General features: G+C 41.8%; 1 protein-coding gene across 7 annotated transcripts in view; it reads right to left on the reverse strand.

The window, feature by feature from the left end:
- Positions 1-334: 334 nt before the first annotated feature.
- The window catches only part of tns2 (tensin 2), a 209,745-nt gene continuing 196,629 nt past the window's right edge, over positions 335-13,450 (reverse strand). For all 7 annotated transcript variants that reach the window (XM_062971126.1, XM_062971124.1, XM_062971123.1 and 4 more), the window contains 7 exons: positions 11,295-11,387; positions 10,619-10,696; positions 10,187-10,264; positions 8,015-8,183; positions 7,761-7,829; positions 6,601-6,630; positions 335-5,627 (listed from right to left, as the gene is read on the reverse strand). In XM_062971126.1, the coding sequence (XP_062827196.1) occupies positions 5,486-5,627; positions 6,601-6,630; positions 7,761-7,829; positions 8,015-8,183; positions 10,187-10,264; positions 10,619-10,696; positions 11,295-11,387 (659 nt within the window). In that variant the 3' untranslated portion in view covers positions 335-5,485. The remainder of the gene's footprint in view (positions 5,628-6,600; positions 6,631-7,760; positions 7,830-8,014; positions 8,184-10,186; positions 10,265-10,618; positions 10,697-11,294; positions 11,388-13,450) is intronic.

The following is a 13,450-nucleotide window of genomic DNA, read 5'->3' on the forward strand; positions in this document are numbered from 1 at the left end:
CATTGCTGTAATTATTTTGCATACAGCTACGGGAACATAGCCAGACATTTCCCTCAATCAGGCCTGCTCTCCATAAGACATGGCTTTGCAAAGGCTTCTAAGGCTGTATAGTGAGTCTCGATGTTGCAGGGGGAAGAAGAGAATACCAATATCCGCAACAACCCCAAATTGCCATCCAACAACATTGTTCTCACTCTGAGGTTCTACCATCTCATTCTGGTCTTGAACCACTAAAAATTCAGATAGGAATGGCAAAGAGGCAGCCAAATGGATCTGAGCCAGATACCACTGCAAAGAGAAACACAAGAACATAAATAACACACACTTGAGAGGCTTTCATTTTCCTTGTGTGTTAATTTTGAATAAACAGGAATCGTGTTGCCATTTGTACATGAAGAAGGAAAAACATACAGATATAAAAATAACCAAGCTTACCGCTGCTGCTTTCTCCCTCTCCCCCCTCCCCATTCCTTCCCATATAGATATATATTATCAACACATCTCTGGCTAACATTCATATATAAATTCTTTAGTAGACAAAAATAGAACTCTGTACTAGCCCAACCCTCCCCTCCCTTTCCTCAGAAACGAGGGCCACGAGCCAATCCCCCTTTTCGCCAGCCCACCATGACCGCTCTCTATCTCAGTTCATCTGTGGGGTTTCTTTCCTTTGCAGCATCAGCATCAGAGGCTTCGAAAGGCAGTCCACAAGCACAGCTGTGCTTTTGGCATTCATTTCCAAAGTTCCCCTAATGAAAATTGCATGCGATGGATTGCACCTACATAGGATCCGAGGAACATGCAGTGATTGTCAGAGCTATTGATGCACATCATACAATTCCTGATTTTATTTAAAGAATTAAAAATTTCGCTTAAGATCTGGACTAGAAAAAAAATGTGAATGTACATCAAGATTTCTGCTTTTTATGTTCCTCTGTAATCGCTAGTCTTGACTTTTCAGCATATCTAACATGAAGGACCAAAGGGCCCACTGTAGTTTTATAATTTTTGACCCCTCAGTTTGAGAGGAAAATCAACTTGTCCATATTTATTGATGGGTGCACATTATATATGATAGTGTTAACACAATCTGAACTGTTACTTTTAAAAAAGAGCTTCAGAAAGACATGCTGTAAGGCACAATAATTTCTTTCCTAGTAATTATTTCCCTCTTCCAAATTGTTTACTTTCTCTACCCTTTCACAGCTCTAAAAAGGCAACTGAAGGAAGTTTTTGCATATCATACACTATGATTTTGGCACTGCAGGAGATGGGAAAGTCTCTTGGAGGAGGTATACTGATTTAGGGAAGCAGCAAATGGCTCAAGAATTAAATATACATACGTTCTTCAACGCTTCTTCCTACAGCTGCTTTTCTTTGTGATTAAGGTATGGTTCTGATCCAAGCTAAGTGATGCCTGGTGACCTAATCTAGATAGGTATATATTATTTTTGGTTATGTCAGAAAGTGCAGTTCAGGTCGAACGTTTCAAATTCTTCAGGACCCATTGCGACAAAGCAAGTATAATATTTTTAGCTGTAAGTTCCTTTAGCTGCAGATCTATTGATCAGTGTTGTATAAACACTAATAAGGGAAACATAACACTGACAGAAGGCAAAAACATTACATTAAAGACATTCAGTAATGGCCAAACTTGCAAGACATTGGGTAGTCAAGGAGTTGGTTGATTTTGAACTGGGCCCTGTTACAAGTCTCGATTGCAATGGGATGTGTGACCCCCTTTCTTCCTTAGAATACAACCATGATCGTGGTGTTGGGCAGGACTAATGCCAGGATGGGTCACCTTTTTTTCTTCCCTATCTGCCCTCTCTTTTGTAATTCCTTTCTTGAGACACTGTTGAAGAAAGACACAGGAGATTGTGCAGCCTTCCTTAACTTGATGCCCACCATCAATAGCAGGCAATAGGTTATGCAGTCACTGTAGGCATATGAAGCGCCTCCCAAAGCCAGTGTTCGTGAAACAAGACTGGGTCGCACCACAAAATACTTGAGAAAACCTTCACACACCTTTTGGAGCATTCTAAATGTCACTGATGAAGAGGAGAAACAAGGAGTATGATAAAATTTACACTTTGGTTCTCCTTGACTTTCAAACCCAGCAGCCAGTTTCCGCATAACAGAGAAGTCTTTTGGTCCAAACCTCTGTGGAGGGGAGCTGGAAAATATTCCTCTCAGTTATAACCCAGAAAGTGCAACTTGTAGTCTTCTTGTCCTTTTAGGCTGAGGTGGGCAACCATTGTATTTGCTGAGATGAGAGCCTCATGGTGGTGGATGAAGATGAACCAACACTATGAAGGTGCAGAACTCAACAAAGATGGGGCACTCCTTTTCTGGTTTCCCTACCACTTTCTTGCTTTGTTGTCCCTTCCAACCTAGTTGGCTACCAAGGAAGAAGTAAGCCATTCTTTCCAGAAATCTGACTTGACTCTTTGCAGGTTTTGAAATGAGATCTCAAGCTGCATTCAAACCCAGGGGTGGAGGTTGCTCACCCCACTTTTGGGACAAATCATTGACTTACAGCTCCATTCTTACACTTTCACAAGCTCTTGATGAATTAAGCAACAAATTCCTTACTTCAGGCATTACTGCTTTTTCATATTACTCCATTCTCTATCGCTTTATCACATACAGTTGCCCAATTTCACAAGTGCTGCTCCCCTATAAAACATGGTGGCCAACATGCCTCCTGTTCGTTAGGTTAGGTAAAAGTTTTCCCCTGACATTAAATCTAGTTATGTCCAACTCTGGAGGTTAGTGCTCATCTCCATTTCTAAGCCGAAGAGCCGGTGTTGTCCGTAAATGCCTCCAAGGTCATGTGGCTGGCATGACTGCATAGAGTGCCGTTACCTCCCGCCGGAGCAGTACCTATTGATCTCACATTTGCATGTTTTCAAACTGTTAGGTTGGCAGAAGCTGGGGCTAACAGTGAAAGCTCACCCCGCTCCCCGGATTTGAACCACTGACTTATTCATAATTGACAGGAATGTCTACACCTTTGGCACTCTGCTGCAACTACTTAAAATTGGCCTTTCACCTCAGTGGAGTGGAGGCTAAATAGTTAACAGGTATCTTTTAATACTTCTATTGGCAAACTTTGATTGCTTCTAGTTTCAATCAGTGTAAATTTAAAATGTACATTAGCCAAAATTCGTTTGAACTATACATTATTCTTTTTCAGAACCTACTCCTGACACTCCTCTTTGAATCCATTCTTAAATTGCCAAATGTTTTTTGTTGTCTGAAAGGCCATGTGTGTTTTCCAATGCACACTGAATACTACCCAATTGGACAATTGTTACATTATATTTTCACTGTAAGGATGTGAGAGGTGAGAGAAAAGTCCTGATGCTCTCAAGTTTTCTTCTGCTACAAATCTATAATTGCAACCATTCAATAACCAAATCAAAGGTCTGAGTGAGTTCAAAATTGTTATTCCATAACAGGAGATTGCACCGATCTTAACCCTTGAGAAGTTTATGGAAAGAATAGTCCTGAACAGGAAACCAGTGCACAAGTTGTCAATCAGAAGGCAAAGTCTGAATGCCCTGGCAGAGGGACATTAGGAAAATAATGCAAGCCAAACTCCAGCACTAGAGACAACAGGTTTTGAATAAGTGGGACTGTCAAGTTCAAGACATTGCTTGGTCCAGCAAAGAATAAAAGGGAGAGCAGGAGATGGCAAAAGTGACATTTAAATTTCTCTAACACCTAAAGTTAGATTATAGTTATAGTCTCCATCTGTAAAGTAGCCATCATTGCTACTTGTGTTAAACATCTGCCTCACTAATGAGTGGGACAAATCGGTGAGTTGATGAGCCAAATGTGTGTTCACTGGGCTAATCTTGTCTGGATGTGGATCTTTGGGCTTTGCTTCTCCCACTGCATAAGCTAGTATATATGCATTCTCTGCAGATGGGACATCAACTGGGAAAGCATCCTACTTTTCTACTAACTACTGATAGCTCCCTTGCAACCACTTTCCATCCATTCACCACCAACCCAGTGCTTACAGTTTGGAAGTAATGCATTACAAGTAACAACATTGCCTGTAACATATTATTTGGGTGATGGTTATAATGGTGGGATTAACAAGAGCCTGACAACGTTCTTTTTCCAAAACTGTAACAAGGAAGTAACCTGGATACCTTTGTTATGTAAAGTAACACACATGAGGTCTCTTCACTATTGCCAACAAATTGATTTCACAGCAATCCCATGAATTAGAAAGCTCCATGTTGTCCTATCATCAACAACTCTGCTCAGGTCTTGCAGACTCAGGGCCGTGACTTCCCCCATTGAAGCCTTCTTCTTTTCCTCCTGCCTTCTACCTTATCAAGCATGATTATCTGTTCCAGTGAGCCATGTCTTCTCATGATTTGGCCAAGTACAACAGGCTCAGTATAGTTGTCTTCTAAGGCGGCTTCAGACTTGGTTTGGTCTGAGACCCATTGATTTGTCTTTGCTAGAAAGCCATGGTATCCAGAGTTGGTATCCTACTTTATTCTATTGTTAGATACTATGGTAGGATGCAGTAGTATACTATGGTGCTATGGTATCTCATGACTTAAGCCCAGTATAGTTGTCTCCTAGGGGGGCTTCAGAGTTGATTTGCTCTGCACTTTTAGGCCATTTCCTTCCTTTTCAAAACCTAGTAACACACTAAACGTATGGTATCAGAGACGCAGTGAATTCCCCGGACAATTTCTGTCACCAAATATGTCCCAAAATAAATCACTGTTTTCTTCTTTATTCATTCAGTCATTTCCGACTCTTCATGACCTCATGGATCACTGCTAACTTTGGCTTAATCAGTCATTCTAACTTTCTCTTCTACCCTGATGGTAGAACAGATGCTTTCCCTGTATGGACATAGGCTGTACCATACAACCATTATTTCCAAATGCTTTTCAGTTTGATGGACTGAACCACAGACCTATGCATATAGAAACACCAGGCGTGAGGCTGTGCAGCCTTCTCCTCACTCACGGTACTTTATCTGGTAGGAAGAAGATGTTAGAAGCATTTAACTCTTCTTCCAGGTGCAGGTGGAGAGTGAAGTCAATGCTCCTGGGAAGTGAAGCCAATTCTGCCTCAGCATCCTTCTCTCCTGGATCAATGCTTCACAAAGTGATGGTCCAAGGACAAATAATAATTCTTAAGATATTGGCTGAGGGTCCCTGGTGAATTTCCAGGAAAGCAAGTAAGGTACTGGTCCCTGGCACACTGGAAAATAATATTTTCCAGTACCTCACATCAGATGGCACTAGTTGACATTCTTTAGCTGAAAAAGGGGGTGTGAGGTACGACAAAGGACAGAGTAGCAAACTCCTAGGAATATCTCTGCCTAGGCCTACCAACTGTCCCAAAACGGTTTCTCCTCATGCTGCATCATATTGCAGGTGACAAAAGAGCAGTGGTCAAGGTGGAGAGGAAGGGATGGCCAGGTTGGAGATCTCAGTGATTTTCATCTCCGGTGAGTCCCCAACATAACTTTAGTGATGAAATTGACAATGGCCGATGCTGGTTGCTCAGGATCTAACTCAGCAAAGAGGTGGCAGACATTCTCACAGGGGCTGCCTTGCTTCTTGGCTACGAAGCCAAAGACCCTGTAAAAGAAAGAGATCACCGCTATCTGAATGCCACCCAGAAGTGACTTTTTACACACTCAAACCAGCTAATCCCTGCAGTTTTGTCTAAATCAGAATTATTGCTAAATCTGATCCATTTATTAAGATTTACTAAAACCATGGCTCAAGTGATTGTTTCATGGCCAGAATCATTGGGTTGCTGTGTTTTTTCCAGGCTGTATGGCCATGTTTCAGAAGCATTATCTCCTGATGTTTTACCCACATCTATGGCAGGCATCTTCAGAGGTTGTGAGGTCTGTTGGAAACTATGTAAGTAAGGTTTATGTATTTGTGGAATAATGCCTTGGGTGGGAGAAAGAACTCTTGTCTGTTTGAGGCAAGTGTGAATGTTGCAAATGGCCAGTTTGATAAGCATTGAAAAGCCTGGCAGCTTCAAAGCCATTCTAAGAACTATCATGTCAGACTACACAGAGAAAACATTGAAATCCACAAGCATGTGGACAATTTCAACAGAAAGGAGGAAACCATGAACATGAACAAAATCTGGCTACCAGGATTAAAAAAACCTCTAAAATCAGGACAGCAAATAAAGAACACCACTCAGAAAACAGAGGAATTCCAGACAGGAAAGAATCAGGGCCAGCTAACAACTCTCAACAAAGGATGCCCCCAGGCAGGAAGCAGCCAAGCTTTGAAGCTTCAAGGCTTTTCAATGCTAATCAAGGTGGACAATTGCAACATTCACACTTGCCTCCAACAGACAAGAGTTCTTTCTCCCACCTTGGACATTCCACAGATATATAAACCCCACTTGCCTAGTTTCCAACAGATCTCACCACCTCTGCGGAAGATGCCTGCCATAGAGGTGGGCGAAACATCAGGAGATAATGCTTCTCGTACATGGCCATACAGCCTGGAAAACTCACATCAACTCAGCTCAAGTGATTCCTTGTAAATAAACATCATGGTTCCAGGCTGTTCCAATACTTACTTGGAAGTAGTGCCATCTGGGTTGGCCCACCTGCAATTGAAAAAAAAAAAGAGTTCTGTCAAGTGCAGAAATAAATTATTTTGATAGATAGAAAAAGAGGCAGGCAGGCAAATCAATTCTATCACCCTGTTCCTTCACCCCAATTAAAATAGGTGTATTCAATCAGGTATTGAACATTGAGTCAACATGCAGATAAATCTAATAGATTAAGTGAGGCTACTCTGGTCAGGATTAAAAAGGGATTTAGGCCAATATGTGTGCATTACTCATTTTTATTGTCTTGGAGGCATCCATGTGGCCCAGATATTGCATTAATATGTTTTTTAGTTAAGGGAATACCTGAACCACAATTTTGTTGGAGTGTTGTATCTCCAAAAGTGAACTCATGTCTGCAAAATTAGAATCGTGCAGTTGCACAACGTAGCAGGGCCAGCAAAGTGGCTGATGTGCATTGGTGCCAGATCCATAATGGGATCAAAGCATAATACATCAGTCTTGAGGATGCACACTGTATCAGTTTCAAGGAACATTGGGCACTCTTGTTGATGTCCTGTTACGTATCTTCATAATTTAGTAACAGGGTTTCCTAATGCTTATGCTAGGTAGTTATACAAGGTTACATTACACAAGAAATCATAGAGCAGTAGTTCTCAACTTGTAGTAAAAAGTAAAGGTAAAGGTTTCCCCTGACGTTAAGTCCAGTCATGTCTGACTCTGGAGGTTGGTGCTCATCTCCATTTCTAAGCCGAACTCAACTTGTGGGTCCCCAGAAATCCTAACAGCTGGTAAACTGGCTGGGATTTCTGGGAGTTGTAGGCCAAAACACCTGGGGACTCACAAGTTAAGAACCACCGGCATACAGGATTCCAGCACAGGCTTTAAAAAAGTGCAAATTGTATTGCAGTTTCTAAAATTAAAAAGATAAAATAAATACAGGTTGAGCATCTCTTTTCCAGAAATCCACCTTTGTTTTCTGATGGTTCAGTGTATACTAACTTTGCTTCACAGAATCCTAGGACTGGAAAAGAACATTGAAGGATATCCAGTCCAACCCCATTCTGCCATGCTGGCACACAATACACAGTCAACGTTGTGGGATCAAGGCAGAGGCACAAGCTTTGTAAACACCCGTGACAAACTCAGGCTAAGTGGATGGTTACCTGCGGTCTTGGGGATCCGTGCTGCAGAAAGTGACAGTATTGACAGGATAATGACGGCGGAAAAACAACCTGTGGGAAGAAGGGAAAAAAATCCTGAATTCAGGGTGGATTGAAAACTACAGTGTGGCTATTGCATGCATTCAGAAGAAGAGGAAGAAGGCAGGGGAGAACAAAGTGCATCAAGATGGAAAAGGATGGGAACAGTGTATCATCAGGGGCTGTTGTCCCACATGGGCAGAGGCCGGCTGACTCACTTTCTCTGATTGTCCGTGAGGGTGATGCCCTGGGCTGACACCTTGAAATGCACAACGGAGGCGGAAGGACGAGGGGTGGTGCTCAAGGTGCTGGTGGTTGCCTTAGCCACAGCCTGTGGACCTGTCAAGGACTCGGTTTCTACAGAGCTCAGGTAAAGCACGCTGCAGGCTGCAATTTGGAGGGAGAGAGATTGAAAGAGATCAGCTCCATCCTTCTGGGTCTTTCATAAAACCACATCATGAGATATCTCCATGTGATCCTCTATTGGATCCAGCAGACAAACGTTTAAGAGGATCCATTCTGCTTGGGCCTGATAAGTTGCTTATTTTATATCACCTGATGAAGTACAGGGCTAAATTAGATCTTGGGTGGCAACTACACCCCTGGAGTGGCAGGACAAGAAAGTGTAAGGAAAACAACAGTAAAGTGTGGGTTGAAAATGATGAAGCAATCCCTCTCTCATCCATTCCAACCTTTCTACTTCCTCTATTAGTTTCTCGCTTTTCAACAGTTACCAGAGGCCATCACAGCTAAAAGGTAAAGGTTTTCCCCTGACATTAAGTCTCGTCCTGTCTGGCTCTGGTGGTTGGTGCTCATCTGCATTTGAAAGCTGAAGAGCCACCATTGTCCATAGATGCCTCCAAGGTCATGTGGCTGGCATAACTACATGGAGCTCCGTTACCTTCCCATCAGAGCAGTACCTATTGCCCTACTCAAATTTGAATGTTTTCAAACTGCTAGGTTGGCAGAAACTGGGGCTAACAGCAGGAGCTCATTCTGCTCCCCAGATTCGAACCACTGACCTTTTGGTCAGTAAGTTCAGCAGCTCAGTGATTTAACCCACTGTGCCACCGGGGGCTCGATCACAGCTTTACCTGATATCAAACGTCCAATTAAAATTATATAGTCCTTATGTCACATAGTAATACATTTTATTGATTAGTCCTTAGGCCATCTCACAATACCAAACCAAACAACAAGGCTTGATAGGACTTGATTACACTTTATATAGAAAGTTAAAATAAGACACTTATAAAAATATAGTAAATAAATATGTTAAAACTGAATATACAGTAGAGTCTCACTTATCCAACACTCGCTTATCGAACGTTCTGGATTATCCAACGCATTTTTGTAGTCAATGTTTTCAATATATCATGATATTTTGGTGGTAAATTCGTAAATACAGTAATTACTACATAGCATTACTGTGTATTGAACTACTTTTTCTGTCAAATGTGTTGTCTCACATGATCTTTTGGTGCTTAATTTGTAAAATCATAACCTAATTTAATGTTTAATAGGCTTTTCCTTAATCTCTCCTTATTATCCAACATATTCGCTTATCCAACGTTCTGCTGGCCCGTTTACGTTGGATAAGTGAGACTCTACTGTATACATAATATTTCCTTATCACCCTTACAATGTACCCCGATCAAATCCACATATGTGGTTCTCAAACGTATTGTTTTGCTTAAATACAGAGCTGTTTTAGCTTGAGTGAATACCTTTCTAAAATGTTTTGGCATTTGCATTTTTAGATAGTTGGCAATTTGGAATTTGTGACATATAGATAAATCCCAGTACATTTTCTCATTTGAGGGCAGAGCTTGAAAAGCAACTACAGTAGAGTCTCACTTATCCAACATAAATGGGCTGGCAGATCGTTGGATAAGCGAATATGTTGGATAATAAGGAGGGATTAAGGAAAAGCCTATTAAACATCAAATTAGGTTATGATTTTACAAATGAAGCACCAAAACATCATGTTATACAAGAAATTTGACAGAAAAAGTAGTTCAATACGCAGTAATGCTATGTAGTAATTACTGTATTCACGAATTTAGCACCAAAATATCACAATGTATTGAAAACATTGACTACAAAAATGTGTTGGATAATCCAGAACATTGGATAAGTGAGTGTTGGATGTGAGACTCTACTGTAGTTATATTACTTGTTGTTCTGTTCACCCAACAGGCCAACAGACTAGATTATTTGTTAATGCAGTCAGCCTTTCCTATTTGTGGGTTTGACTTTTATTAGAAGGGACTAGCTCCTGTTTCCCTAAATTCCTGCCTACCCTATTGATTTACACAAAGTCTATTATGAACAAATCAACTTATGTTTAATTCATGCTCACACTTCTCTCATTCTCTTCTGGTTCTTACCTGCTCCCTGTTTCAGCAAATCAGCAGCTGTGCTCATATTGGTGGGGACAGCCAGCTCTGGGCTTTCCTCCACAAGATCTGTAAAATGGAGAGCAAGAAAATAAAAGAAAATAATAATGTTCGCCATCCACAATCAATTCAACACAGCAATTAACCACATGTCTGTTTTACAAAGAGATTCTATAAATGTGAGATTCTAGAGATAAACCAGCTGTGTTGGGAGCATCATCTTGTTTGGAAGGAGAAATTGTGCAGTTTGCCACTGTGTAAGCAAATTCAGCAAGGCTGTACAGAGACAGGGAGGAGCTCATGTGGTCTGTGTTTTATACACCCTTGTTTTAGGGAAGCTGCTATCCAAGCTATTTGATTTATTTATTTCATAATGTAATCTGACAGAATCACTGAATCCTGAAGAGCCTCTTAGGAACCCACCTTTGTTTGGGATGTGGAGGCGGCAAGGCAAGGAGATGGGGGTGATGGAGTGCTGGGAGACCAGGGCTGGTAAGCTTCCTAAAAATATAGAGAGACAAAGCCATGTAGATAGGTGTCATCTCCACGCATATTGTGCTTGTAATTTCCCTTCTATCAATACAGTATCATCATCCACCATTACCCCAGAGTCCTCGGTGGCCAAATGAGTTAAACCCTATTGTCAGCAGGATAGCGGACTGAATGGTCAATGGGTTGAATCCAAGGAGCAGTGTGAGCACCCATCTATCAGCTCTAGCTCCTCATATGGGGACATGAGAAAAGCCTCCCACAGGATGAGAAAACATCAAACATCTGTGCGTCCTCTGGGCAACATCCTTGCAGACAGCCAATTCTCTCACACCAGAAGCGACTTGCAATTTCTCAAGTCACTTGACATGAAAAAAAAAACCCCACAGGACCAATTAACCTAGCAGAAGGATACAACTTCTCCCCAGGAGTCCCACCAAATCTGGCATCCTCCAGAAATGTTGAACTACAGTTCACATCACTCCAAGCCAGCGTGGACAGGATACCCATTTTTGGGAAGTTGTTTAATGGAGATCATCTGAAGGCACCTGCCCTGGAAAGGTGGTATAGCATGTCCCTTTTCTCTGTTTTGTCATTCCCAGCCACTCACCAAAATAGGGCTCATTGTTACAGCCCTTGATCTTCACTCCCTTGGGCCCGGTCTCAACCAGGAAGTGGCGCACCAACTGCTCAGCTGGGTCTCCTACGGCAGGACAAGGAGAGGGCACACATCAGTTGCAAATACTAGTCCCTTCTAATCTGGCAAGCTCTCATGCAGGAGATATCTTGGAAGAGAAGCGTTCTGCTTTCCACACAAATGGTCTCAGGGCTCACCCTTGATAACCCCAGGAAGATGCTGGGAAGTACTTTTGCTTCTTCAGGGTGGTGTAGACCATAGCTAGAAAAGCTTTGGTTATCCAGATACTATAGGTCACAAAATTGGCCATGTTTGTATTAAATTCAAACATCTAGAGTGCCAAAATTTCCAGTCCCCTTGTGGGCAACACCAAATCAGATGAATTCATTTCCCTACTCAATTTAAGGCAGTTTCTTATATTCCTTAAAAGTTTACTATTGTTGTGGCATTGGAGTTATTGACTTTGAATAAAGCAGGGAGGATGCAAGTGAATGGGAAGATTTTTTTCTCTCTTTTGAGGCCAGTATGAGGTATGGGAAGGGTCCACAGCCACATCCCTTAATTACAATTGGTCAGCATCCCCTTTATCCCCTCTATACTGTATTTCATCACACAATAGTCACCACCAACTAATAGCCACACACCCATTTTGTGGGTGGCAAAAGTGGTCATTTCATGTTCCTCACATAATAGTCACAGAACTATTTTTTCATCACATAATAGTCACACTCCCCTTTTTTCTACCAAAAAGGGGGTGCAACTATTATTCAATGAACTGTGGTATATATGGAATTTAATATTGTTCAAGGATGAGACAGGGCCCTTTCTCCCATCATTCAATCACTAGTGAAGGGCAAAAGACACAGCAGGGAACTGCCCACAGCTATGTTGTTCTGTCACGCGCTGGGCCTGTAACTGATTGTCTATTATATAGGACGTACACTTTACGCCCAGCGGGAAGCCAGGGTGCCTAAAGAAAGGTTGTTGAGGATTGCCTTGAAAAGATGGCCTTTGAGTCTTTAAAGAAATAACAAAGTTTTTATTGATAATCAAACAATAAATCTTCAAGGAGTCTTGTCCCCAAGGGACAGGCGATTGGCTTTGAATAACTGTGAAAACCCTCTTATAATCTCTCCCAGGCTGTCTATTATCTGGGCCTAGCTGATCTGGGACCCACTGCTGACTCCAAATGCATCTGGGTGTCGAGTGGACCTACCAGCCAAGGCTTGCAGATGTTTCTGTGCTGCTGTTCTATATCCCCGGACAGTCTATATCCCTGGTGTTCTTGAAATATGAAGCTTTTCTATGGGACGAGCTGGTCTACGTCCTATAGCTGAGCTTCCTAAGTGAGACTAACTTAAAAATGGCTCCTTCCCTCTCAGAGCCCTGAACAAGGGGCGGAACCAAACTTAATGGTGATTGACAGGTGGCCTGTCCTATGATTGCAAACATTTGCAGAAAGAAAATAAAGTAGAAGGTTCTGGTACAGCTGTACCAGCACATATGTGTCTTGAGTTTCTGGAAAAGACTGCCTTTGAATAAGCTCTATTTGCAAAGAAAATGAAATGGCAACAGTACTGGATCAGCCAAAGATGCCAAGCTAAGTTTTTCTCTCCCAGCAGGCCACTCATTTTTACATTTCTCGCTTTGATTATCAGCTTGCTTTCCAGCCTTTTAATATTGAAGCACGCTGGACATTTGGTGCTTTGTTTTTCGGCTGTTTTGGGCAAGACAGTAAGCCTGAGGGGAGGAACTGTCTCCCAGAGATAGGAAAAATTCTTTTTGCTAAATAGATTTCAATACAGTTTATACTGGTTTGGGGACTCTGGGGGCTCTAATCCAAAAGAAAAAAGAAAAAGGAACATTTCCATTGTATTGACCAAATAACATTTATTCTGCAAATGAGCTCATGATTGCACAGATAACCAGAATGTTTCCAGAGTTTCTCCAAAGGACAAAATAAGCCTACAAAAGGCCTCTCTGGAAAGAAATAGAAGACGACTGTCCCAAGCTTTTGCCCTTTTCCTAGGCTTAGATACGTTCTTGCCTTTCCTGCCTTCTTTGGCACCAGTGGTCAGCATCATTAAGCACTTTCTAAACTCCACTATTGATACCTAGGGCACATTCTT

The sequence above is a fragment of the Anolis carolinensis genome, chromosome 2, assembly GCF_035594765.1.
Source record: "Anolis carolinensis isolate JA03-04 chromosome 2, rAnoCar3.1.pri, whole genome shotgun sequence".
Lineage (NCBI taxonomy): Eukaryota > Metazoa > Chordata > Lepidosauria > Squamata > Dactyloidae > Anolis > Anolis carolinensis.